Raw genomic sequence first — 25,486 nt, 5'->3', positions numbered from 1 at the left:
CGCCCACGTTCTGAGCACCAGCGATAGCCCCCACCGCACCGCAGCCCCGGCCGCCCCCGCAGCAGCCGGAAATGACCTCGACGCTGAGCGTCACTTCCGGCCGCTTCTGACGGATAGGGGCGCTTTCATTTCCGGTGCGCTGCCGGAAGGGGGAGTTGCAGTTCCGGGTGAGCGGGAGGTCGGTGTTGTGAGCGGCTGCTGCTCGGCTCGTCCCGCGTCTCGCCGCCACCATGTCAGCCCCCAGCGCTCTCGTGAAGCAGCCTCCCATCCAGTCCACGGCGGGCGCCGTGCCCGTCCGCAATGAGAAGGGTGAGTGGGGGGACGCCGGGAGAAGCGGGGGCGCCTGGCCTGGCGGCCTTGTGAGCGCGGCCGGTGACGGCCTGCCCGCCCGCAGGCGAGCTGTCTATGGAGAAGGTGAAGGTGAAACGGTATGTGTCGGGAAAGCGGCCCGACTATGCGCCCATGGAGTCCTCGGAGGAGGAGGACGAGGAGTTCCAGTTCATCAAGAAGGCGAAGGAGCAGGAGGTGGAGCCCGAAGAGCAGGAGGAGGAGGTCGCCAACGACCCTCGGTTGCGGCGACTGCAGAACCGCATCACTGAGGACGTGGAGGAGCGGTGAGTGCTGATATCTGGGGGCCGTGCTGTTCCTCGTGTTCCCCTACCTTTGCTTTTCTGGATTCAGGGAAGGTGCACACAAGGAGTTTGTCTTTTCTTCATATCCTTTGTGGTCACAAGTCTTTCTACAGTCTCATTAAAAACAGATCACAAAAATTTCTCATATTCTCCTTGTGTTCAGAGCATCATGGTTGAATGGACATTTGTTTCAGGCTGGCAAGGCACCGCAAAATTGTGGAGCCTGAAGTGGTTGGAGAGAGTGATTCTGAAGTGGAAGGTGAAGCGTGGCGTGTGGAGCGAGAGGACACCAGTGAAGAGGAAGAAGAAGAGATTGATGATGAGGTACGTTTGTAGTGCTGAACAGATGGGGCCTGAGGAAGTCCCCTAAGGCCGTATCTGGAATTGACTTTTGCAGAAAACTGTGAACATTGATGGGACTGGGTGAATGTTGGGACTTGAGTCACAGCCAGCTGTCGTGTGACCCCAACTTATGGGTTATGGGGCACTGGGGAGGTCACCTCCATGATGAGGTGTGGGCTTATAACCAGTGAGCTCACCATCATGCTTTCTGTATGGAAAAAAGAAGAAAGCAGAAGTGGGGCGGTTGGCTGAGTCTGTGTTTGATGTGTCTCCACCAGGAGATTGAGCGTCGGCGTGGGATGATGCGTCAGAGAGCACAGGAGAGGAAAACCGAGGAGCTAGAAGTGATGGAGCTGGAAGATGAGGGCAGATCTGGAGAAGAATCTGAGTCAGAGTCTGAGTACGAGGAGTACACAGACAGCGAGGATGAAATGGAGCCACGTCTCAAACCTGTCTTCATCCGCAAGTAGGTGACACAGCCGTGTGGGCCAGGTACTGCACAGCAGTCACTGCTCCAGCTCCTGCATCAGGGATGGGCAGTGACTGACCTGGCAGGGCACGGCTGGGTCTGAGTGGCAGCAGAGTTCCAGCTGGGGACTTTGGGCAGGTGCAGCACAACAGGAACCAGGCAGTGTGCTCCAGTGTGTTCCACGGCCAGTGGCAGGGTCTCGCAACCGCCTTTGTGCGTGTTTGGGGATTGAGTGTGGTGGCTCTTGCATGGGCAGCATCAGAGAGGAGAGAGCCTGTGTACTTGGCCCTGCCATGCGGGGCGTAAAGGCAAAAGAGGCTGCAGTGCGGCAGCAGAAGTCTGCAATGGCTTATGGAAAGGCTGAAAGCTTTTGTGGTCCCTGCTCACAGGAAGGACCGGATCACAGTTCAGGAGCGAGAAGCAGAAGCCTTGAAGCAGAAGGAGCTAGAACAGGAGGCAAAGAGATTAGCAGAGGAGAGGCGCAAGTACACGCTCAAGGTACGGTGGGGCGGGCTGGGGCCGTGCTGGGACAGCTGCTGCAGTGAGCTGAGCTTGGTCTCGGCTTCAGATCGTGGAAGAGGAAGCGAAGAAGGAGCTGGAGGAGAATAAGCGCTCGCTGGCAGCACTTGATGCTCTTGATACAGATGATGAGAACGATGAGGAGGAATACGAGGCTTGGAAAGTGCGCGAGCTGAAGCGCATCAAGCGGGATCGCGAAGAACGAGAAGCGTAAGTACTGCCTGCTGAAGGCAGGAGAGTCCCTGCAGTCCCAGGTCCTGCGGGACAGTGGACAGCTGAGGCATCTCTTTCTCGGGCTTTGTTTTGGTTGCATCAGGAACCTTTCTTGAGAAACCATCCTCGAGGCGCTTTACTCCATTGTGGAGTCAGCAGGCGCATTCCCTCAGAAGGCTCTGGGTGGCAGCAGCTGCTCCATGCTGGGAGGGCACTGGGGGATTGCAGGGGCTCAGGGTTTCTCTCTTGCCCAGCATGGAGAAGGAGAAGGCAGAGATCGAGCGGATGCGGAACCTGACGGAGGAGGAGCGCCGTGCTGAGCTGCGAGCCAACGGCAAGGTCATCACCAACAAGGCAGTGAAGGGCAAATACAAGTTTCTGCAGAAGTACTACCACCGTGGTGCCTTCTTCATGGTGAGTGCTGCGGACGGGCCTGGGGCTGCGTGGGGCCACGTGCCTGCTTTGGGGAGCTTTCCCTAGCGATATCCAGATAAGGTCTGGCCTTTGGCAGCCACTGTGCTGCAGAAGTGACCGCAGTGATCTGAGATGCCTGTCAGGTCTGGCGGGCAGGGTGAGTAAAGACATGAGTGCAGTTGGTCAGGGACTTGCTGCAAGGAGCAGCTGTTCCAGAGTAGTTGGTTCTTGGTAGCTCTTCGCCACTTGTCTGCTACTGACACTTGCTGGAAACTTGCAAGTCAAGCAGCTGTGTCCTTCCTCTGCAGGATGAAGATGAGGAGGTGTACAAGCGGGACTTCAGTGCCCCTACCCTTGAGGACCACTTCAACAAAACTATCCTGCCCAAAGTCATGCAGGTAGGTGTGTGGCAGGTCTGTGTGTTGCCCCAGCTCGCCAGTGCTGCTCAGCTGGGGCTCGTGCATGGCAAGGGAAGGAGCAGTGACATGACAGGGTCCCCACATCTTACCCAAATGGGTGCTCACAAATCCTTCCTGCCTCCCAGGTCAAGAACTTTGGGCGCTCAGGACGGACGAAGTACACGCACTTGGTAGACCAGGATACCACCTCGTTTGACTCTGCCTGGGGCCAAGAAAGTGCACAAAACACTAAATTCTTCAAGCAGAAAGCAGCAGGTGTGAGGGATGTCTTTGAGAGACCCTCAGCCAAGAAGCGGAAGACCACTTAAGGGAGCACGCAGGAGGGCACCCTGTGGCTGCCTACTGGGCAGAGAGGCACTGCTTTGTCAGCTGCCCAAGAGCCTGGGCAGGAACAGCAGGGACAAAACACCGCACCAGGACTCGTGCCACAATAAGCTGTTCCTCCATGTCCCTGCACTACGTCCTCCCTGTTGATTTGGTGGCATGACTCTCGACCTGCACTTCAGAGACTCAGCAGACTCCATCACTGGCTCTTGTGAAAGATGACTTCCAGCTATGCTGAGGAGCCTCATAGTCATGTCCCCATCCCACCTGCCTGCAAAAGCTTCAGCAGCACCAGACCAGCTGTACAGAAGCACAGCACCCCCTGCTCCAGCATCCCCACCTTCAGAGGAAGTAGCAGACACTTATCCCTGTCTGGCCCATACTATCTCTTCCTCCTACCTTTCCCCATTGTCATTTTGGATCTTCCTTTGGTTGGGAACAGCTGTGACACTGTCTCGTAATCCTGTTTCTGCAGGGCTTGGCTTTTCTACCTGTACAGGGGGATGGGATTGTTTTGATTAAAGCAATTGTTTTCTTACAAATTCTGGTAGTGGTGTCTGGGGCAGAGCAGGCCAGGCACTCAGCCACCCTGCTCTGGCCAAGTGCTTCTGCTCACCTCAACAGAGCAGCAGCCCCCCCTTACTAGCAGCACTGGACTTGACAAAGGTGTCCCAAGGGTGACACATCACTGAAAATCAGGGTTCCTGCCCACACTCAAGAGGTGGGCAAAGGCAGCAGGTCATTTCCAGCTGATCTACCCAGCCTCCTGTAGTAGGGACCAAAAGCCTGTCTTGGAGTAGCCCGACAACCCAGAAAAACCTGGGCAAGCTCACTGATGTGCAGGCAGGGACCAGCAGTCATCCTCTAATGCAGGAAACCTGGTTATCACTACCCTGAAGCCACGCATTGTCCCCACATCGTCCCCATCACCAGGTGCCCTCTGGCCTTTGTCCAGCAGGGGAAATGCTCTGTGCTGCATGAACCACAGGGAGCCCGTTCCCACTGGTGCCTTTATTCAATAAGTTAACATACATCATCTCCAGCCAAGGTCACGTTGCTGTTCTCGGAACAAGGGAGCACAGAGCCAGGGCAGCTCCACAGCCCACGCTCAGTTGGTGAGGGTGATCAGTGCTTCCACCACGTTGCCCATATGCTCCCTCAGACTGCGCTCTGCAGCTGCCCGCGAGATCTCCATCTCATTCATCTGCAGGAAACAGCCACAGCTCAGTACAGCTCCGTACACAAAACCACCCTGCAAGCCAGGGTGGAAGGGGAGGCTCAGCTCAGCAGGGGACACCCCGCTGCGCACTTCTGCGCCATGGCTGTTTGCCAGGGAGGTGCCAGGCACTGGCTGCCCCTGGGATGTGCTGGCACCAACTCAGCTTCCTGCCCTTACTTACAATCAGCTCCAGATCTTCTTTTTTGATGGTGACTTTGGCCAATTCCTTCTCCCTGTAACCAGAGGCAGAACCAACCACCAGTGAGGGGCAGCTCCATTCAACCCCAAACCACAGCAGAATTGACTCCATGGAGGAGCACCGCATACAGCCCCTGGACCTCCACCCAGGGCAGACGTGCCGTGGCTGCGGAGGGGCAGCAGGAAACCGAGGCCGAGCCTAGAGCCGGGCGGGTGCAGGCGGCGGGGCCGCCTCCGGAGCCACGTGCGGGGAGCGCGGTTACCTCTCCTGCTTTGCCTTCTGCTCGCGGGACCGCCGGTCTCCAATCACCGACATGGCCTGGTGGAACGAGCACAGTCACCTCGGTGCGCCGAACCCGGCGCGTTCCCGAGCAGCCCTCCCCGAGCAGCGCCCGGCCCGCACCGTCTCCAAGTTGGAGCTCTGGATCTCCTTCTCCTCCGCGTAGTCCGTCACCCTTTCCAGGTCCGCCGCTCCGCTGTCATGTTTCCGCGGCTTCTCGGCCGCCCTTCCTCCCGCCCCATCGCTGCCTCCGCCAGAACCGTTAGGCTCAGTCTCCAACTCCAGCTCCACGTCTCCTTCTGCCGCCATTACACCTCCTCCGCGCCTCACTTCCGGTGGAACCAGCGAGAGCGGGGGGCTGCGCGGGCTAGAGCGGCAACCCCTGCGCCCGTGAGGAGGACAGAGCGCCCCGCTGCGGTCACCCGGGCCTACGCGCGGCCGCCAAGGCCTTGTGTTCCCACAGCCGCCGCACCAGGAGGCCCGGCACCGCCTCAGCTCCCCTCGGCTGCGGCTCCACGCTTCGCACTGCCCCGTGCAAGGCGGCACCGCCTGTGGCCGGGGGGATGACCAGTTGTCAGCCTCTCCGCAGCGAGCAGATGGCGGGGCGGGTCAAGCTGACAATCCCCTTAATCCCATCAGGGCCCAGCCGAGACAGGACGGGTCATGGCGGGCACCAGGGTGCGCGGCCTCCTGCACTCATTCCCGAGCCAGGTGGGAGCTGGGGCTGGGGGCACTGGGGCGGGGGGCTCGCTTTGGTGCTGACCGTGTTCCCTCCAGCTGTGCTGTGGCTGCGGCCATGGCAGAGGGCTGCGCGCCTCCACAGGCACCCGCATCCTCTACACCCTCCTGCACGTCCTGGCCTCTGCCGTGTGCTGCCTCATGCTGTCCCGCACTGTGGCTCAGGCTGTCAAGGAGAAGGTGAGCAGAGGAGCAGCAGGGGATGCGGGCCGCTGGGGCCGCTCGGGGGGTCGATGGGTGTGCTGGAGGTGCTGCCACACCCCCCATGCCAACCCCTTGCTGCTGTGCCCACAGATGCCGTTCTCAGGGGTCCTGTGCCAACACCTGCCCGGCGGCACGGACTGCACGCAGCTCGTGGGCTCCTCGGCCGTCTATCGCGTCTGCTTCGGCACCGCCTGCTTCCACCTGGCACAGGCTGCCCTGCTCCTCAATGTGCGCTCCAGCGCTGACTGCCGCGCTCGGCTCCACAACGGGTGCGGGCTGGGATGGGGCCGGGAGCTGCGTGTGCTCTGGGGGTTGTGGGGTGACACAGAGCTGTGTCTCCCTGACACCTGCTGCCCTGCAGGTTCTGGTTCCTGAAGCTGCTAGTGCTGGTGGGGCTCTGCGCCGCCAGCTTCTTCCTCCCTGAGGAGAGCTTCATCCAAGGTGTGACCCCTACCCTGCCCGGGCCAGTGCCCACTCGTGGTCCCATGGCCCCAGCTTCATGCTAGCATCATCACTGCCTTTTTCCCCTGCAGCGTGGCACTATACAGGTGTTTGCGGTGGCTTTGCTTTCATTCTCATCCAGCTGGTGCTGATCACTGCCTTTGCACACACCTGGAATAAGAACTGGTGAGTGCCAGGATGGGTGGGTGGGCACCTGCATGCTGCCAGCTCTCACCACTTTCCCGGCAGGCTGACGGGCGCAGCACAGGACAAGCGCTGGTACCTGGCTGTGCTGCTGGCCACCACTGCCTTCTACACCCTCGCCTCCGCTGCCTTCTCCTTCCTCTACAAGTACTACACCCACCCAGCCGCCTGCCGGCTCAACAAGGCACTGCTCACTGTCAACGGCAGCCTCTGCAGCATCATGTCCTTCATCTCCATCACACCCTGCGTGCGGCTCAGTGAGTACCACATAACATGGCATGGCATGGCGTAGCGTGTCGCAATGTTGCCTGCTGCACTGAAGGGCTGGCTGCATCTTGGGGTCAGGAGGGTGGCTGTAGGCTCCAGCTCAGCAGAAGCCATGGGCACGTAGGGTGTACGCAGCTCCCTGAGGCTCCCTCTGGCCATGGGCTGTGCCCTGGTGCAGGGCTTTGGGCATGGGATCTGCTGAAGGGGATGCCTGGAACCCACACAGAGCCTCTGACCCCTCTCCTTGCAGAGCAGCCGCAGTCAGGGCTGCTACAGTCCTCAATCATCAGCTGCTACGTGATGTACCTCACTTTCTCTGCATTGTCCAGCCGTCCCCCAGAGAGAGGTGAGTGCTCCCACTGCCACAGGCAGCCAGCTGCTGAAGTGTGAGCCCGCTCTCACCTCAGCCTCCCTGCAGTGCTCTACAAGGGGCAGAACCTCACCGTCTGCTTCCCGGGCATCCAGCAAGATGAACTGCAAACAGAGGACACCACGGTCGCCATCCTGGGGGCTGCCATCATGTACGCCTGCGTGCTCTTCGCATGGTGCGTGCGCCCACAGCGTGGGGGGCAAGGGTAGTTGGCTTGTCACAGCGCTGACCCTTTCTGGGCTCAGCCTTCCTTGCATGCACCCCATGGGGACTCTGTCCCTAGCCCATGGCATGGACAGCTGAGCTGGGGATGTGCCCAATGGCATGTGTAGATGGGCAGCCTGATGTCCCCAGGCCCAGCACAGCAGATCTGCTGCTGCTGTAATGATCCCAGGTGCCAGATCCAAGGGTGGGCAGGGGACCTGGCACAGATCCTTGTGTTACAGTTTTTCGTGTCTCTCTCGTGCACAGTAATGAAGCCTCCTATCTTGCTGAGGTCTTTGGGCCCCTCTGGATGGTCAAAGTCTACAGCTTTGAGTTTAAAGTGAGTACCCCCATCTGTGGCCCCTCCTGCCACAGACACCCAGATGCAGCACCCAGAGTCCTCCTGAGCCCCACGTCCAGCCCAGGGCCAGGGTTTGTCCAGCCAAGCTAGGGACTTTTCTGTGCACAGCCCATCTATGCTACCCCCCTGCAGCGAGACAGCCCTGGCTCAGTTCAGATGCTGTGGTGCTGCCCAAGCAGGGGCTGCAGTGGGGATGAGTGTCATGGGTCACTGCCTTATCTCCTTTCACCAACTTGTTTCCCTGTCTGTCTCTGCAGAAACCCTCTTGCTGCTTCTGCTGCCCAGAGAAGATGGAGGAGGAGCTGAGAGGTGAGTAGAGGATGGGTGCCAGCAGGTCAGGGGGAGGCTGTAGTGACACACGGCCTTGGGTAGCTGTGTCAGATGCCAGAGGCGTTGATGAGGACAGTGTGCAAGAGCTGCAGCTGCCATCACCCTGCACTCCCTCAGGTGCTGCTCAGGAACAGACATGTGAGCAAGAGGAGGAGCCTGCTGGAGGACAGTGTGTTTTCCAGGATGAGCGAGACCATGTGGTCTACAGCTACTCAGCCTTCCATTTTGTCTTCTTCCTCGCCTCGCTTTATGTCATGATGACGCTCACCAACTGGTTCAGGTAGGGCCACCCCACTGTCCTTGCTCTGTTTCCCTGTTGCTTATGTGGCACCCGCCGCAGGCTGTCCCTGCTCTGTCACACAGCCAGGTCTGACCTGCTCCCTGTGTGGCTGCAGCCACCAGGTGCTTGTCACCAGAGCAGACCAGTGTCTCTGACGTGGCCATGTGCTGGGTGAGCCCTGCGCTCACAGGCCTGCACCGCCTCACCCAACGGTGCTGCCGCACGACGGTCTAAGGTCCGTGGGGCTGGGGTCCCCAGAGCAGGCAGGACATGGCCAAAGACATGCAGCTGCTGGGGCTGGGGGAACCTGCCAGCTGCAGGTGATGCTGCATCCCACACATACCAGTATCTCCCCAGTACTCAGTGGCTGCCTCTCCCTGCAGCTACGAGACCGCAGTGCTGGAGACCACCTTCACACATGGCAGCTGGTCGACGTTCTGGGTGAAGGTGGCCTCGTGCTGGGCCTGCGTCCTGCTCTACCTGTGGCTGCTGCTGAGCCCTCTCTGCCTCCGTGGCTCCCCACAGCATCGGCGGAACAGCCCAGCCCTGCGCATCGTGCGGCGGCGACGCGCCCCACACCGCATCAGTGTCTCCACGTAGTCACTGCTGGGAGGGACTGTGCTTGGCCCTGTGCTTGGCCCTTGCCGTGCCGTGTGCCTGGGTCTTGGCCTCACCGGTCCCCTTGACTGCTCCTCACCCCATGGCTGAGGAAAAGATGTCATCTGAGCACAGGAGGAGGACCTAGGATGTGGAAGCTCTGCTGCACCAGCTCCAGGGACACATCCTGCACTGAGCTGGAGCCATCGAGGGGCCATCCCGAGCCTGCCCAGATGGCAAGCGCTCAGCTTCTGCTGCTGCACTCCCCTCCAGCCATGAAGGCAGCTCCTGCCCGTCTGCCACCCCTCGGTCACGGCCCAAGGCCGGCAGGGAGCAGCGCTCTGGTCTGTCTGTCAGCTCACCTACCGGCAGCGTGGGTATTGTAAATAGCTCCATAAATACGTTTTTTAACATAAATCGCTGATCTGACTCTGTGCCGCCTGCTCCACACGCATGCAGCAGCCGTGGGACTGCGCACGGCCATTGCCAGCAACACCCCGGCGCCAGCCCCAGTTGTTGCAGCAGCCGCAGTTCCCAGGACCGCAGCCTCACTGCGCCGGGCAGGACCCTGCCTTCGCCCCTTCGGGTGTGACCGAGCGCAGCCCCGCGGAGCACGGACGGACACGTCCCGTGGCAGCCGCTCGTGCCCAGAGCGAATCGAGCGGGGCTGGGGCGCGGGGGGCAGTTGGGCCGCGGTATCAGCACGGCCGCAGGAATGCGGGCCGGCCCCGGGCCCCCGCCCCGCCCGCAGAGCAAACACGGCGGGGCCCGGCGGTACCGCGCGGTGCTGCGCCCGACGGGGGCCCCGTGCGGCGGCAGATCGGCCGGGTTTGACCGCCCGTAGGCAGCGCGACGGGGAGGGCCCGACAGCGCAGCCCCGTTTCCCCGGAGCGGCGGTGCGGGCGGCTGTCCCGTTTCCCCCGGCCATGAAGGGGCGCGGACGGGACGCGGGCGTCGCGCGGCTGCAGCAGCGGCTCGGGGACGCCGCGCAGGTAGGGGTGCGGGGTTGGGGGAGGCTGCGGGCCGTGCCGGCGGAGCCAAAGGGACTCTCCCCGCCAGGAGAACGCGCGGCTGCGACTCAGCGTGCTGCGCTCCGAGGCCGGACAGTCCCAGCTGCGGGCGGAGCTGGAGCGGCTGCGGGAGGACCTCCATCGGCGGGCACAGCGACGCAGAAGGTGGCATTGCGGGCGGGGGGCGAGGAGAAGACCCCGGCCCTGGGCTGTGCTCCGGCCCTGCCCCGCCCCGGGGTGCCCACGGATGCCCGCCCAGGGACGGCCCTCGGCTGTCCTGAGGTCCAGGGAGGGCTCCGCCGTGCCGCGAACGCCGGCAGCCGTCGGGAAGCCCACGCGGAGCCGCTGGCACGGCCCTCCCGGCCCGCTGCTACCCTCCCCCGCCCCCTCCACTCTTCGGTGACACCGCGCGTCCCGGAGCTGCTCCAGCGCTTCCGGCACCCCGAAATGGGGGAACACGTGGGGCGGGAAGGACGTGGGCAGCCCCCGGTGCCGGCCCTGCCGTGAGGATGTCGTTTCTCCGCAGAGAGCAGCAGGCGCTGCAGGAGCTGGCGGAGGAAAACCTGGCCTTCACCAGCTACATCAGGATGCTGCAGTAGGTCGGGTGTGCAGGGCGGGAGGCGGCGCGAGGATCGGGCAGGACACGCTCCTCCCCCGGTGCCGACCCGGCCTTAGGCCGCCGCTCTGGGCAGGTCGGCGAATAGGAGACTACGGGAGAGCAACGGCAGCCTGCGCTCAGCCCTGCTGCTGGGCGCCTGCGGGGGCCCCAGAGCGGTGAGCACGGCGGGGGGGGGAGAGAACGGGACGGGACGGCGGGACCCCTCCCACAACCTGCCCTGCAGCTCGGGGGCTGCAGCCGGGGACCCCCGGAGCCCCGAGTGCCGGCAGCAGCAGATCCCCCCGGGAGCCCATCAATGCTGACACCCCAACCCCGCCAGCCCAAGCCCCTGTTCGGCCCCGCAGCCCCCTCCCACAGCCTCCCCAAGTGTGCTCACAGCAGGTGAGAAGTAAACGCACAGGTGAGGGATCAGCTGCAGCCGCCCCTCCCCGAGTACCATGCTGGGCACGGGTCCGGTGCACGGCTCCTTGTGCCCCCAGCAGAGCTCAGCCTGCAGTGAGGACTCGGCGTCATCCAGCGATGCCGGTTGCCGGAGCTCGGAGGATGCGCGTTCTGCCAGCCCTGCTCAGGACACACAGGTGCAGGCCCTGCCCGCTGCCCCACCCGACCCATAGACTCGGGTGCCTCACTGTGAGATCTGCCACTCTGCAGGACCCCCAGCCCGGCGAGGTGGAAGGCTGCTGCCATCCTGCACAACGCTGCTGCAAGAGGAAGCTCTCTGCCTTTGCACCGGAGGTACACAGCAAGTCCCCATCCGGCTCACACGGCCCGGCTGGAAGGGGAAGTGGGGACCCCCCCGGCACTGACGCTCTAACAACTTGCTCCATCTCCCAGGGGTCTGGCACGGGGGAGCAGCCCGTGGCCCCCAGCCCCGTATACCGGCTGGTGCTGGCAGGGGACAGCTGTGCAGGCAAGTCCAGCTTCCTGCTGCGCCTCTGCAGAAACGAGTTCAGAGGTGACATCTCCTCCACGTTAGGTACCAGGGCTGGGACAGAGGGGCTGGGATAAGTGGGCTGGGGTCTGATGGCTGCCCTGGGCAGGGGTGGACTTCCAGGTGAAGGAGCTGCTGGTGGATGGGGAGCAAACCACACTGCAGATCTGGGACACTGCCGGGCAGGAGAGGTGAGGAGGGCAGCAGTGCCCGCAGCGCAGCCAGGTCTCTGCTGCAGGCCTGGCCCCGCACAGCCCTCACGCGGGCGGTGACACCCCGGCTCCAGGTACCGCAGCATCTCCCGCTCCTACTTCCGTAAGGCCCACGGCGTGCTGCTCCTGTACGACATCAGCTCCCAGAGCAGCTTCCTCAGCGTCCGCCAGTGGATTGAGGACATCGAGGTAACGGGACGGATCCAACGGCTCCCAGAGCAGGGCCGAGCCTCAGGGCGGGCAGCTTTCAGTGGAACTGCAGGACCCCAAGCCACCCTTCGCTGTTGCAGGGCGCCGGGACTGCACTGCCGCTCATGCTGGTGGGTAATAAGAGCGACCTGCGGGCCGCGCTGCCAGAGACGGCGGGGGTCCACACGGCCCACGGACAGAGGCTGGCCACGGTGAGTAGCTGCTGCTGGGGGTGACCCCCGGCTGCTCCCCCGGCCTCTGATTCCAGCCGCTCTCTCTCCAGGCCCGTAACTGCCTGTTCTGCGAGACCAGCGCCAAGGACGGCACGAACGTGGTGGAAGCCGTGCTGCACCTCGCCCGGTGAGCGGCGACCAGGGGAGGGGGGACGCGCGGACCGAGGGCGGAGCGCCGGGCTGACGCCGCGCCTCGGCCCGCAGAGCAGTGAAGAGGACGGCGGCCTCGGGCAGCGGCGCCCGCCTGGATCTCAGCATCCCCGCCCCGCGGGCCGCCGCGGGCTGCTGCAGGGCCTGACGCGGGAGCGTCGCCTTCGCGTGTCACCCCCCCCCCCCCATCCTCCCGCCGCTGTTTCAGGCTCTCACTACAGCCGCTTCCCACTGCATCCGCAGCGCTCCGCTGCCTTCATTCCGCCGGGCTCCCGCAGCAGCCCCTCCCGGAGCTCGCAGATCCGGCGCCGCGGAGGCCCCGCGGCACCGACCGTCCCCGTCCCGGGGCTCACCGCGAGAACGCCGACCGCCCCCCGCCCCCCCCCCGCCACCGGGCACACGTAGGAGGCCGGGCCTGCAGGGCTCCACGAGCTACTTTAATGGGAGAGCGGCGCCGCCGGGGAGCCCGGCGGGGCGGGGCGGCCCCGGGGCCGCGCAGGGCATCGCTGAGCACCGCCCGCGGGGCACCGCCGCTACTTGTTGCCCTCCTTCTTCTCGTCAGCCTTCTTCTGCTTCTGCTGCATTATCTCCGAGTCCCTGCGGAGAGCGCGGCGCGGCTCACACCGGTGCCCGGCGGGGCCCGCGGGGCGGTGCTGCCGGCACTCACCTCTGCTTGCGGGCGGCGGCCGAGAGCCCGTCGTCGCGCCGTTTGCCCTTGCCCGAATCGCTCTGCTTCTTCAGGTTCTTCTGCCGCGCCAGCTCGCGTTGGTTCCCGCCTGCACGGCGCGGCCCTCAGCTCGGCACGGGTGCCGGGCCCAGGAAAAGGCCCCGCTCCCCCCGCCCACCCCCAGCCCCGCGGTAGTAGAACGCGCAGCCGCCCCCGGCCCAGCCCCGCTCCCACCCCCGCCCCCCGGCGGCGCTGCGCCGCTCCCGGCCCGGCCCGCACTCACGGGTCATGGTGCCGCTCCCTCCCGCCCTCCGCTCCGCCGCCACGTCCCGCACTGCCCCCCCTTCGCCCCGCCCCCGCAGCGCTCTTTAAGGGAGCGCCGCAGCCAATCGCCGCGCCGCGCCCGCCCCCCGCCGCCCTCCCATTGGCGCGCGGTGACGGCCCGGCCCCGCCTGATTGGCCGCGGGCTACGGCCGCCGTTCCGCCGGCGGGGGCGATAACGCCGGGAGCTGCTGCGCAGGCGCAAGGAGCCGCGGGGCCGCGCCCGTGGGCCCGGGGGGCGGGGAGCGCTGCGGTCGCTCCTCCTCCGTGCGCGCGGGGGCGGCGCGGAGCCCCGGTCGCTCGGAGCGCGGTTCCTCGGGCGGGGCCGTTCCCTCCCTGCGGGCAGAGCGGCCGTGAGTGCGGCGCGGAGCCGGGCGGCGCGGCGCGGGGCGGCTTCGGCCCCACACGCACCCGGAGCTCGGCGGTGGCCGCGGACGGTCGCGGGGCTCCTCGGCGGTGCGGGCGCGGCGCTTGGCCAGGCGGGAGAGCTCCGCGTGCACGGGCTGCGGGAGAGCCGCGGGGCTGCAGCGTCGCTGCCGGAGCGCTTCCGCGGTCCCGCCCCGCCCCGCCCCGCACCTTGCTGGCCGGGTCCAGCTCCAGCGCCCGCCGCAGCACGCGCGCCGCCTCCTCGTCGCGGCCCTCCTCGGCCAGCAGCTGCGGGGGGACAACGGGAGCCGTGCGCGGTGCGGCGGGAAGCGGCGGGGGGAGCCGCGGGGTCGCGGACGCACCTGTCCCCGCCGCAGCAGCGCGGTGCCGTTATCCGGGCTGAGGCGCAGCGCCTCCTCCACGGCCGCCAACGCCTCCGCGCCCCTCTGCAGCCGCCGCGCCGCCGCCGCGCAGTTGTTGAGGCACTTCACGCGCTGCTCCAGCAGCTCCTCTTCGTGCGGCCCGGGCGGGGACGCGGGGTGGAGGTCGACGCCCGTCCCGTCCCGCTGCTCCTCGCCGGACCCTTCGAGGGCGCTCAGTGCCAGGCGATACGACAGCAGCGCCGCCGCGAAGTCGCCCCGCGCGAAGTGGACGTTTCCGCGCTCCCGTTTCTGCGCGCCCAGGCGGAGGCGGGCGGCGGGCGGCAGCCGCTTCGGATCGGGGCCGTCGCGCACCTCCAGTAGCGTCACCTCGAAGACCAGCGGCGCCTCGGGGGGCACGTCGGGCTCCCTGCGGGACCGACACCCGCTGTCCCCGCGCCCCCGTCCCGTTGGCCACCCCGGCCCTCCGGTCCTACCTGCCCGCGCGGCCGTAGCCGTAGGGAGAGGCGGCGAGGAAGAAGCAGATCTCCCCGGCCCGCATGGTGGGGACGCCGAGTTCCAGCGCCTGCGGGCACGGAGTACGGGCTGTGCTCGCCGGGCTCTCCGCGCCCCGCGCCCTGCCACCTGCGCTGCCGACCTGCAAGGCGTCGCCCTGGCCCGGCACGAAACTGAGCCGCGGGTCCCGCTCCACCAGACCGCCGTCCTCCAGCGCTCCCAGCAATTTCACCGACACCTCCTGGCCTGGCTGCGGCGCGCCTCCCCGCCCGTCCCGCACCACGCGCTTCCGCAGCAGCCGATCCTCTACGGGCAGCATCCCGTGAGAGCCGCTCCGGCCGCGCCTCAGCCCCGCACCCGCCGCCCGGCGCTCACCCGTCACTTCGCTCCAGCCCTCGGCGGCGAAGAGCGGCGCGAAGCCGTCGGGTCCCAGCGCCCCGAGCGCGTCCAGGCGCCGGTAGAAGAGCTGCTCCTCGTCGCGGCACGACGGCACCGCGATGGTGGTGTGCGGCATACGGAACCGGACGCGCCTGCTCCGGCCCGGCCCCCGCAGCCGCTCACCGGCCCCCGCCTCCCCCTCCGGGGAGCCGCCGGCCGAGGCTCCTTGCATGCCCGCCCGTCGCCCCGCCGCCTGCCCGCCGCCGCGAGCCGACCCCGGGCCGGGCGGGCCCGCGCTCCCCGCGTCTCGGCGGCGGCCGCCCGCAGCCCCCAGCCCGCTCCGGGCGCGTCGCCTCCGGCCCTGCAGAGCCGCGACTGCCCGGGGCCGCCCAGAGTCGGGGGCGCCGCCGAGCGCATCCCGCCGCGCCGTTACCTAACGCCGGGAAGCCGCTAAGGGGATTAGCGGTGACGGCAGCGCGTCGCGACGGCAAAAATAGCCGCTTCGGGACGAGCTCCGCCGCGGGAGTCCCGCCGGAACCGGGCAGGTACCGCCTCGGGGCCGCCCCGTCCCGCACGGCGCCGGCAGCCACGGGGTGAGTGCGGCTGCGGCCGGCGGCATCGGCCCGGGGGTTTCGAGGGTATCGGGTCATCCAGGGCAGGCAGGAGCAGCCGCTCGGGGCGTCGGGACGGGGTAACGCGCCGGCAGGGGCCGGGGGGGCGTTTCTCGTTCCCTGGACTTTTGCCGGTAGGACGGCCTCGAGGGAGGGGGAGGCTCAGCGAGACGCGGCCCGGGCGGGGGATTCCCGCTGGCAGCGTCTGCCGGCGCCGGGAGCCCTCCTGGTTCTCCACTTTCCTCTTCGCGCCGCAGCCGCCACGAGCCGCGCCCCGGTGAGCCCCTCGCTGCGCTGCCGAGCCTGGGGTCGGGGGGCTGGGGGTCGCCCTGCCCCCCGGGCTTCCGTTGCTGCCCCTCTCGCACTCCGCACTGTGCCGGTGGCATCACGTCAGCGCCCGCTCTGGTGCTGCTGGCGGTTCTGCGATGGCTGCCTGGACGCCTCCGTGTGACCTATTGCAGGGAAGCTGCTCGGCAGAGGGGTTGCCCTCGCTCTCTTGAGAGCCTCTCCAACCCCCGCGATTCTGTGATTCCAGAGTCCCAAATCTGCACCCCCACAGCCCGGCATAGCAGGACAATTCTCGCTGCTCATTAGCTGGAGAAAAGCCAAGCTGAACATCGAGAACAAGGCCCTGAAGGCTCACTGAAGGAAACCAGACTCACAGTAGGAGGGTGTTGTTCAGCGAGCATCAGCCTGATGCTATGTTTAATGAATTTCCCAAGGACAGGCAATACTTTGGTTTAAGGGGGTCATTTTATTGTTTCACTTCTCCAAATGTACAAAAAAAAAAATTAGAAAACAACCCTACCCCCCACCCCCTCCCAAACCAGAAAACAAACCAGTCTGGAGAGCCCCACAGCAGTGCAGCTAAGAGGCAACAGGAAATTAAACAGAAGTAGACACAGCAGCTGGAGCCCCTCAGCCCTCACAGTCACTGGCTCTCCACAATCCAGAACTGGCCCCAGTCTGCCCAGTGCTTCCCCAATTCACACAGAGCACATCCTGACAAGGTGGTGAGTGGGAACTTTACAAATCCTCCTTCGCCTTCTTCTTGGATTTCTTGGCTTTATCTTCCTCCTGCAGCACAGGAATGCTGGTTGCCTCCCGCTTCAAGTAGCTGATGAAGTCACTCACTTCTCTGCCACCCTGCAGAACACACAAGGCAGTAAGACACAGCCTGTCCTCACTGTGGACTTTGCCTTTGCTAGGGGAGAGTTTGGGTGCCAGCCAGGAGACCAAGCTAAGTGCAAGCAGAGCTCTCTCCTGTGGGTCTGCAGCAGCACAGTCCCAGCAGGGAGCACCACGTGTGTTCCCTGGTAACAGGACAGAGTGCCAGGCACAACTCCAGAGAGACTCCACGTTATTTGGGCACCTGGATTCTACCTCATCACTTCACAAAGCCCCAGGAGTTGCATGCATGACACTCACCTCATACTTCTTTGGACTCTGCTTCTTGCCAGCTGGAGCAAAATAGATGGTGGGGAAGCTGGGGAAGAGAGAACAGGTGTCTGAGCTCACGATGTGCTGCTTTTTTCAGGCCCTGTCCTTCAGACCACTGAGAGGACTTGCACCCTTGCTCTAGTTTTACACAGCAACAAGAAAACCAGCTCTTAAGCCAGTGTATGTGGCATCCAAAAGCCTTATCTGCACAGCTGGCTGAGCACAACTACAGTCAGGTTTGCTAGCTTTCAGAAAAGCAATTCCAGTGTTATTTCTGCACCACCAAGACAGAATCACAGCAAATTCAAGAGAAAGGCTCAGTGAGACAAGCTTATAGGTATGGCAAGGACACCATAGGAGCAGAACAGATGTATGCAGTTCCCTGTCCATACCCCCCTTCTCCCCAGGAACCTCCATCAGATCAGCAGAGGATGCTGGTCAGAGACAGAAGCCTGAACTCGTGCCTGCTGACAGCAGTCCAACAGAAGCAGCACCTACCCTCTGACTTCGTATGGAGAAGGCACATCGTTGGCTGTAGCATCCATTTTGGCAATGACAATATTGGGGTCTTTACTGAGCTGTTGGGAAAGCACATTAATAACCAACCTGCAGCAGTTAACAGCAGAACTATCAACATGTAAGCTAGGATTTCACAGGACAGCATGTACTGTGCACAAACAGTTGAATAAAATTTATTCTAAAGAGTTTTCTTCTGCTTCAGCAGGGGCACAGGGAACTAAGCTCCTCATTCACTTGTATGCAGCACAGATCTCCCAAAGAATACCAGACTAAGTCAGTAGCTGCAACTCCTAAGGAATGCTGACCCCAGAGGCACTGTGTGCCATGAATCTTTGAGAAAGCAAACTGTGAGTGTAAGCAGTGCCCAAGCAGGAAGGGCACCTGACAGCCACACAGGAAAAAGTTGGTCAGATCTGCAAAGACGTGTTTACACCTGCACTGGAAACATCATCTGATGGAAGGACAGCAGTGCCATGCAGTCTACAGTCACACCACAGTCAGAGCAAAAAGCCCAAAAAGGAACTTCTCCACCCAAGGACTAAATAAGGCAACACTGACAAAATATTACCACCAAGCCAGCCACCACAAAACCAGCTCAGTTACTGCCACGCTCCAGATCCTGCTCATGCACTTCTGCATCTACAGGAGATGGCAAACACTGAAGTCCTCAGGAAGGCACAGTTATACCATTACAGTGTCAAGCTTGGAGAGACACAATACGCAGAACTCTGTAGTGCTGCAAAGCTGTCACGTACACTTGCAATAGGGACTCCGACCTACCTTCTCTCCCAACTCTTTGTATTTGGGCTCCAGATTCTTGCAGTGGCCACACCAGGGTGCATAAAACTCTATCAGGACATCTTTGTCTTCTGCATTAACAATTTCATCAAAGTTCTCAGCAACCACCACCTGAAAGGGTTTGATCACACAAAGTTTGGACTTCTAAGTCAACAGTGAGGCTGTACCACGACACGCTATGGCCCAGAAAGCCTGGCCTCCCACTGCACTCGGCTGTGCACTGTGCCTACATAGCGAGCACCAGACCGACCAAACTCACAGCTCTTCACCAAGCAGCATCTTGAGCAAGCAGGCAAAAGCCTGTGGTAAGATACTGGCACCGCCTGCAAGTGAGCTTTGGACACTGTAACACCGCAGGAGAAAGGCAGAATAATTCATTTCTTAATCCCAGCAGGCTCCAGGCTAAAGAATGAGTTTAGCTGTATTTGCTGAGGTCATCCCAACCCACACACAAATAAGCAGTGCAGTTTCACTCCATTTAAGACCCTCATCTGATTGTAAAGCCACGGGAATGCTTTCCTTAGGGCAGATTCCAGTGGGATGAACAAGCAGTAGGAATTAAACCTTTCTCTTAAGCTGATGAGATGAACATGTAAGACTTTAGGATCTGAGCTGTTGTGACCGGCTTCAAAGCCGTTCCTTGGGGAGGCACAAGTCAAGATAACAGAACCCCTGTAAATCTCAGTGATCCTGCACTTGCAGAGAGCATCGTGAGTGGGCTCGTGCAGGACTATGCTGAGAGGAAAGTATGGAACCAAAACTGCAAGCTGAGTTTCTTCAGCTCAGAAGTGCAACACAGAAGGGAATGAATTCTTTTTCTACACCACACCACAGACTTCAAGGTGCCACAGCAGTGCACGTGCAGCAAGGTGTGCTGGCACACAACTGGAAGCTGCTGCTGAGGTGTTTTTCATCATTGGCAGCGGCTTTCGCCTTCCCTTGGTACAACACTCACCTTCACAGGGCCATCATTGTTTTCAGGGACAGGCTCTGATTTCAGGTACTTTTTCAAGTTGCCATCAAAGTAATCTTGCAAGAATCTCTCCAGAGCCTTTCCGTCACGGCTGAAAGCAAAGTGACATTTTATAGCCACCATGACACACACGGGATGAGAGGAAAACCTTCAGGGCTGATTTAACCTCCTTCCACCCACATAACAGATGCCACCTGCATCTGTGAGAGCACCACCCTGGGGCCAGCTCAGAACAAGCACAACAGTCACCAGACTCTTGGCAGGAGCCTAGGTGCACATCTCAGTCTAGGTTTCAGGCCTTCAGAGCACCCTTAGATTTCTTCTTTTCCAAAGGAATGTACAGCTGTTCCCACCCGTGCCCTGTACCAGATCTTAATTCCTAGGCAGACATTACATAAAGTTACAGAATTAAGCTGAAGATATTTAAAGACAGGACAGGCTCCGGAGGGCAAGAAAGCACACTGGACAACTAAGAACCTTTCTGACCCAGCAGTCATTTCTTCCAGCAGGAAGATCCAGCTTTCCTATTTCCCCCAAGCTAATGAACAATTCCTTGGTCACAGCCTCCCCAAGTCTATCAAGCAAGAGGCAACACTGCTAACATGCAAAAACTTACGAGAATTCTTCCTGCATGACATATTTATCTCCTTTAGCTGTTCTGATGGCAACAACAGGCGCCTCACCCACGCTGTTGTCTAGGCCGAATTCTGACAGCTCGTGGCCAAAAGTTTTCCGGCCAGCAACAGCAAATGACAGTTTGTGACCAGCATCCAAGAACTTCTTTGCAATCATCATAACTCTGAAGCAAAAAAAGGAGACAAAAAGCAGAAAACAAAGCATGATTCCTTGGAACATCATCTCCCACATGAGGTCACACCTTTCAAGTTGAGGAACACACCAGACAAGGAGTTCAATGGTGTGAGTGAAGCGATGCATTCCACACAGGAAAGTCCTCTAGGAACAGCATTAAGAAGCAAAGCAAGCTCGTTTATTCTGAACACAGCCTGAGAAAACATCAGGTGTACTTTTCTTTTTTTTAAAGCCATCAGCTTGATCACTAAGGAATACAAAGGGTAGAATGCCACATCATCTTACCAAGGAAATTTCAGTTTAAAACAGATAATCCACTGGACATCCAAAAACAAGTCTTGGGTTCTCAAACCAATGCCTTGAGCAGCAAGCACAGTGCTCTCAGTCAGAAACCCAGCAGGGATTTTTCCATGGCAGAATAATTGCCAGGAGTGTAAGGAACTCTAAGTTGAGCCACAGACCACCACCAGCGCAGCGATCGAGCGCGCGCCGCCCAGCCCCACGTACCGGTTGCGCCAGTAGTTGGAGCCCTTTGCATTCTTCTCATAATCCACATCGTAGTAGGCCACCAACAGATCCCTCCCCTGGATCAAGTCCTTGTTGTCTTCAGTCATGTGTGGACAGATTCCAAAGCTATCAATGAGACAGAGGTCAGCAGCTTTGACTTCGCTCTCCGGATCCCATCACCTCCACAGTGGCCCCAATACAGCACGCTCAACTCCCACCAACAGTGCTTACTATCAGTCACCACCATCACTGAGACATTTTGCCCACTCACACACCGTATTATTTCCAGTCAAATCTCCATCTCTAGCCACAGCTTCAATTAACGCACCTGATCTAAGGTTTAAGACTTCTCAGGAAGTATGTCTTTCTTTTAAACAGAAGCCTGGCTGCTTCAACACAGAGAACAGATGTCACCAACCCACCAGTATTTCCAGAAAGGAGGGAGATAGCCCAAAGGGAATGGTGTAAGCAAGACAGCCCTTCTGGACGCTAAGCACAAGTAGCAGCTAAGCATGATAGAGAAAATGAGCTCTGAAAAGGATGGAACCCAATTTGGGATGGACTCTAGCCTGCCCTGTCGTCCAGCAAGGAGCCACTCACATGTTCTCCTGGGTAAACTTCTTGATCTTTGCACTGGTGATTTTGTCTTCAGTGTAGCTGACAGTGCTCTCCTCAAACTTGTTTGCCAGCCGCGAAGGTCGGAACAGGACTACACCCCTGAGAGGAAGCAGATAGCATGAGGTCATTCAAAGCATTCCTGGGCTTTCAAGGGGCAGCAGCAAGAAGAGATGAGCATTCAGCCTCCACTGACCACCCTCATTAACACCCACAGACATGGCAAAGCAGACTGCTCTCTTGGTAGCAGTACTGCACCAGATGTGCCTGCCAGGCTGTTTCTCATTATTCAGACAGGCCGTGGCCTCCAGCAACAAGAAACTAGAAAGAACAAGCAGTGGGGATGCAAAACACCTGTTGAGATACTTCCCACGTGGAGGGGAACACTAATCCTCTGGATCCCGCAACCGTTCTATCACACCCAAACTCCTGCCAACGCACCGCCGGCAGCTGGGAAAGCAGCAATACCTGACAGCAATACCTGACAGCACGCTCAGAAGGTTATTAACTGGAATTATTTTGTTCCAGTTGCCTTAAGAAAAAAATCTTTCAGAACTTACTCTCCATCTTCCTCGTACTTCTGCACCAACTGCTCCTCACTGGTGTGTGCAAAACGGTAGTTGTCTCTCAAGTTGTTGGCAGCTTTCATGAATTCAGAATAAGCGTCACCAGAAGCATCTCTAAAGAAGCCTGCAGCAGAAAGGCAGATGGGGACCTCAAACCAACTCAGCAGCAGTTCCCGTGCAGCTCATCATGTCTCTACAGTGCACCAAAAGCTGTCTGCTGAACCAAGGTCCTCAGCGCACATCCAGGCCTCGGTCCACTCTTAGTGGAACACTTACACACTGCTTGCCTTCCATGAGCAGTGAGCTGCTCAACAATGAGAAATTCAGCTAAAGGAGAGCTACGTGCTGAGCACTGCAACTTCCATCTGCAGTCATATGTGACACTGTTAGTGGCAGCACTTGTAGCCAGTGGTGCATAACAGAAATAAGCTCAGGAGTGCTGCTCGATCCTCGGCCCGCTCCATTTGTATGACGATGCCTGACCCGCACGAAGGAGAGCTGCTATTACCACTCGTAAACCACGATCAAATGAGACACGGATGATGAATACCATCACAGCAGATTGCTGGAAATCCAAAGCTACCTCTTGTCAAGCAGCCAAAAGAGCAACACGCTTAAAAAACAAAAAACCTACAGCCCAGGAGTTCTGAAAGAGTCAAAGAGCCACAGGAAAAAAAAGTTGGAGCGAATCCCCAGAGGTCACCAAGTCCAACCTCCTCAAAGCAGAGCCAGCTTACAAATCAGGTCAAGTGGCTCAGACCTTTTTCCAAACGAGTTCTGAAAGATCTCCAAGATTGAACATTTTGAAGCACCTCTGGTCACTTGCTCTGTCTTTTCCTTCCTGCCATGAAAGGCTTTTTGCTCACGCCCACCTGGAACTTCCCTTACTACACTGTAGGACACTGCCTCTGCTCTCATCACAGCACATTCGCAACACATCTTCCAGGGTCAGATGCAGTTTAAACTCTCACCCATTCTACTCACCCACTACAGAAGCATCTTTATCACCGATGAATTTCTCAAAATCAGCCACGGAACTGAGAGCCACTGAAGCAGGTCCTGCCTGTTTCTTGAGATGACTGACAATTCCATCTTAAAATAAAAGAGAGCCATTGAAGGGTCATATCCAATACAAAGCTTCACCAGACACTTTTCAAGTTCCCTAAAACAAAAGCCATTTCTGACAATTCTTCTACCAGCCCCCAAGCCAAGTGGCCCAATGGTGGCACAATAAGCAGGGCATGAACTGAAAGTTTGTCATCAGCACCTTTTCTTCACCTTCATCACGCTGGAAAACTCATCTTAGAAACGCAGAGATTTTCAGAGCACTGCCCTGGTAAAAACATTTTCCCAACGCTCTCCTGCCAAGAGCTGCACACCCATTACTAATGTGTCACAGAACTCTGCACTGTGAGAAGTGATTCACTACATGAAAAACTGACCAGGAAACTGAAAACCTCCTCACTGCTGCAAAAGGAGTGCAGATTACAAAGTCACTTGTAATAGGAAGTTAATGGTGTAAGACCTCCCCCAGCGCATTTTCCATGCACCACCCATCGTGGATACCATGCTTTAAAGATAAATCTGGAAGCCTCTTCCTATAAGGGAGAGTTTTAAGTGCTATTAAACATCCAGCGCTCTTCCAACACAAAGAGCTCTGGGAAGGGCAAGGTGTGCACGTGAGTGCAATCCTTCTTTGTACCTCTCCATCCATCTCACTTTTCTGAAACAAAGACTGTTCTGTGTGGGCCTGCCTTCTAGCACTACTTCAGCAAGCAAGATGCAGACAGATGCCCACAAGCCCTCACCCGCCGTCCTGGGCCCATCATAGGTTCCTGACTCTTCTCCATCTCGAAAAATCTTCAGGGTGGGATATCCACTGACTCCATACTTGTTGCAGGTGTTTGAATTTGCTGTACAGTCAACCTAAGAGAAAAGAAATATTGCTACTCAATGATTTATCAACCTGTACACCCAAGCAAAAGCAGCTTTGCCACTGCACACGTTTTCACACGTAGCTTGGAAAACTGACAGGCTTGAAAACTCTCACATGCTTTTAATCAGGGCTGGATTCCTTCCACATAAAATGTAAAGATCTGAGAAACACCTGTGAGACCCAGGTCTATGAGATCAGAAGCCAGGCCCAACATGAAACCAAGTGCCCCATGGGTGACACGGTACACAGCCTGTCACTGAGATGTCAGCACTGCACAGCACACAGCGTGTAACAGCACAGCTGCGTTAAGAGGCACAGAAAAGATTTAAGGAAACACACAGGAAACTGAGTAGCTGCAACTTTGAGATGCCTTCCCCATTACAATACTAGAAAGGGTAGATTCTTGTTGTTGACGAGAGGCTTAACAGAAATCGACCTGTTAAGAACTCTTAGCATCTTACCAACACTGAAGGTTTCAGCAACAGCTGAAGCAAACAAAAGTCTGGAGGAATCCATGTCAACTTACCATAAAGAAAGCAGCAGACCCTTAATTAGCAAAATCACACAAGATTCCTGGAGGAAAAGGTGGTTCTTTAACAAAGCTCCTTACTGCGTAAGGCAAGGGACACACCGCAACTACTGAGTACAGCAATTCTTGGATTGACACTGTACAGCTCCCCCCATTCAAACCCCCTCCCAGCCAGCAGCACACGCCCATCTCACAGCCTCAACACTGGCCGCAGCCCTCAATATCAGACCGTTCCTGGCGCTTGAGTCTTCACAGCACATCACAGCTTTGAGCCACGGGCAGGTCGGCTGCACAGCCCGGCAGACCCTAACAGCACGGCTTCTCCACCCGCAGCAGCCATGAAGCCACGGGACTCGGGCAGAGCCGCAGCCGCCCCTCACCTTCACGAGCGGGACGATCCCCTTCAGTCTGGTCGCGGCCGCCTCGTATTCCGGCGCCAGCCGCTTGCAGTGCCCGCACCTGGGGGGAGGAGGAGGAGGAGCGTAAGGTCCGCCGCAACGCCTCGGCCCGCCCCGCCCCCGCCTTCGCCCCCGGCCCGGCTCCGCAGCCCCGGCTCTGCCCGCCGCCCCTCACCAGGGCGCGAAGAACTCCACGAGCACCAGTCCCGGGCGCTCGGCCAGGCCGCTCTCGAAATCGGCGTCGCTGAGCTCCACCACGTCGGAGGCGCCTGCGGAGAGGGCGAGGAGCGGGAGGAGCAGCAGCGTGGCGGGCGGCGGCCGAGGCACGGACATGGCGAGCGGCCGTGCAGAGCTGCGCTCCCTCCTCGGCGGCGACGGCGGGTGAACAGGCGCCGGGGGCCGCAGGCCGGAAGTCCCGCCTCCGCAGCCGGATCTGCCGTGTGGCAGCTCCCCATTGGGCACTGCGCCTTACGTCACGAGAGCCGCGACCAATGGGCTGCCGAAAGGGAGGGCGGGGAACCGCAGCGGCCGCCCCGCCCCCGCGGGCCGCTGGGTCCCGGTGCAGGCCGGGCCGCGAGGGGGCGGCGTGGGGCGCTGGGCCGCGCGTGGTCGGCGATCAGCGTTCCGCGGTCCGCGGTTGGCCTGCTCCGCCCCGCCCGGGCCTCGGCGGGGGCGGAGGCGTCCATCACTGCGGGCGACGCTGCAGAAAAGCGTTTCGGCACACTGGTGCGCATCCCGGTCCGGCAGGCAGTCGCAGAGACTGCGCGCGGAGCGGATGATCGTGCTGGGCAAGCAGCGCCTCGGCTGG

General features: G+C 60.3%; 8 protein-coding genes across 8 annotated transcripts; 4 read left to right on the top strand and 4 right to left on the bottom strand.

The window, feature by feature from the left end:
* Positions 1-147: 147 nt before the first annotated feature.
* On the top strand, positions 148-3,874 carry MFAP1 (microfibril associated protein 1). The gene is made up of 9 exons (XM_052671753.1): positions 148-309; positions 395-614; positions 827-956; positions 1,253-1,440; positions 1,833-1,941; positions 2,012-2,172; positions 2,430-2,589; positions 2,898-2,987; positions 3,134-3,874. Exons 1-9 carry the CDS (start codon positions 231-233, stop codon positions 3,314-3,316), a joined length of 1,320 nt encoding a protein of 439 aa, XP_052527713.1. The 5' UTR covers positions 148-230; the 3' UTR covers positions 3,317-3,874.
* Positions 3,875-4,328: 454 nt separating this feature from the next.
* HYPK (huntingtin interacting protein K) lies at positions 4,329-5,376 on the bottom strand. Its single transcript, XM_052671754.1, has 4 exons — positions 5,153-5,376; positions 5,013-5,068; positions 4,733-4,784; positions 4,329-4,536 (listed from the first exon to the last, which is right to left on the bottom strand). The coding sequence occupies exons 1-4, from the start codon at positions 5,336-5,338 to the stop codon at positions 4,441-4,443; spliced, it is 390 nt and encodes a 129-aa protein (XP_052527714.1). The 5' UTR covers positions 5,339-5,376; the 3' UTR covers positions 4,329-4,440.
* A 99-nt stretch (positions 5,377-5,475) lies between these two features.
* SERINC4 (serine incorporator 4) lies at positions 5,476-9,430 on the top strand. The gene is made up of 11 exons (XM_052671752.1): positions 5,476-5,740; positions 5,807-6,240; positions 6,333-6,412; positions 6,505-6,598; positions 6,662-6,873; positions 7,134-7,229; positions 7,302-7,428; positions 7,725-7,797; positions 8,076-8,127; positions 8,266-8,428; positions 8,812-9,430. The coding sequence occupies exons 1-11, from the start codon at positions 5,693-5,695 to the stop codon at positions 9,026-9,028; spliced, it is 1,596 nt and encodes a 531-aa protein (XP_052527712.1). The 5' UTR covers positions 5,476-5,692; the 3' UTR covers positions 9,029-9,430.
* Positions 9,431-9,478: 48 nt separating this feature from the next.
* Positions 9,479-9,859, top strand: LOC128075517 (acidic proline-rich protein PRP25-like). Its single transcript, XM_052672341.1, has one exon. The coding sequence runs from the start codon at positions 9,479-9,481 to the stop codon at positions 9,857-9,859; it is 381 nt and encodes a 126-aa protein (XP_052528301.1).
* A 992-nt stretch (positions 9,860-10,851) lies between these two features.
* On the top strand, positions 10,852-12,222 carry LOC128075516 (ras and EF-hand domain-containing protein-like). Its single transcript, XM_052672340.1, has 5 exons — positions 10,852-11,389; positions 11,489-11,630; positions 11,695-11,776; positions 11,872-11,986; positions 12,088-12,222. Exons 1-5 carry the CDS (start codon positions 11,174-11,176, stop codon positions 12,220-12,222), a joined length of 690 nt encoding a protein of 229 aa, XP_052528300.1. The 5' UTR covers positions 10,852-11,173.
* A 562-nt stretch (positions 12,223-12,784) lies between these two features.
* On the bottom strand, positions 12,785-13,387 carry SERF2 (small EDRK-rich factor 2). The gene is made up of 3 exons (XM_052671750.1): positions 13,320-13,387; positions 13,037-13,145; positions 12,785-12,966 (listed from the first exon to the last, which is right to left on the bottom strand). Exons 1-3 carry the CDS (start codon positions 13,324-13,326, stop codon positions 12,903-12,905), a joined length of 180 nt encoding a protein of 59 aa, XP_052527710.1. The 5' UTR covers positions 13,327-13,387; the 3' UTR covers positions 12,785-12,902.
* Positions 13,388-13,503: 116 nt separating this feature from the next.
* Positions 13,504-15,208, bottom strand: LOC128075515 (serine/arginine repetitive matrix protein 1-like). The gene is made up of 4 exons (XM_052672339.1): positions 14,879-15,208; positions 14,086-14,814; positions 13,934-14,011; positions 13,504-13,860 (listed from the first exon to the last, which is right to left on the bottom strand). The coding sequence occupies exons 1-4, from the start codon at positions 15,206-15,208 to the stop codon at positions 13,504-13,506; spliced, it is 1,494 nt and encodes a 497-aa protein (XP_052528299.1).
* A 1,113-nt stretch (positions 15,209-16,321) lies between these two features.
* Positions 16,322-25,079, bottom strand: PDIA3 (protein disulfide isomerase family A member 3). Its single transcript, XM_052671988.1, has 13 exons — positions 24,854-25,079; positions 24,661-24,739; positions 23,624-23,741; positions 22,800-22,907; positions 21,810-21,939; positions 21,235-21,351; positions 20,635-20,760; positions 19,934-20,116; positions 19,300-19,408; positions 18,327-18,455; positions 17,526-17,605; positions 17,016-17,073; positions 16,322-16,733 (listed from the first exon to the last, which is right to left on the bottom strand). Exons 1-13 carry the CDS (start codon positions 25,009-25,011, stop codon positions 16,614-16,616), a joined length of 1,515 nt encoding a protein of 504 aa, XP_052527948.1. The 5' UTR covers positions 25,012-25,079; the 3' UTR covers positions 16,322-16,613.
* Positions 25,080-25,486: the final 407 nt, after the last annotated feature.

The sequence above is a fragment of the Tympanuchus pallidicinctus genome, unplaced genomic scaffold (genome assembly GCF_026119805.1).
Source record: "Tympanuchus pallidicinctus isolate F22 unplaced genomic scaffold, pur_lepc_1.0 scaffold12, whole genome shotgun sequence".
In the NCBI taxonomy this organism is placed as follows: Eukaryota; Metazoa; Chordata; class Aves; order Galliformes; family Phasianidae; genus Tympanuchus; species Tympanuchus pallidicinctus.
Note: the sequence above shows the minus strand (reverse complement) of the source record. Positions and strands in the feature narration are given on the sequence as shown.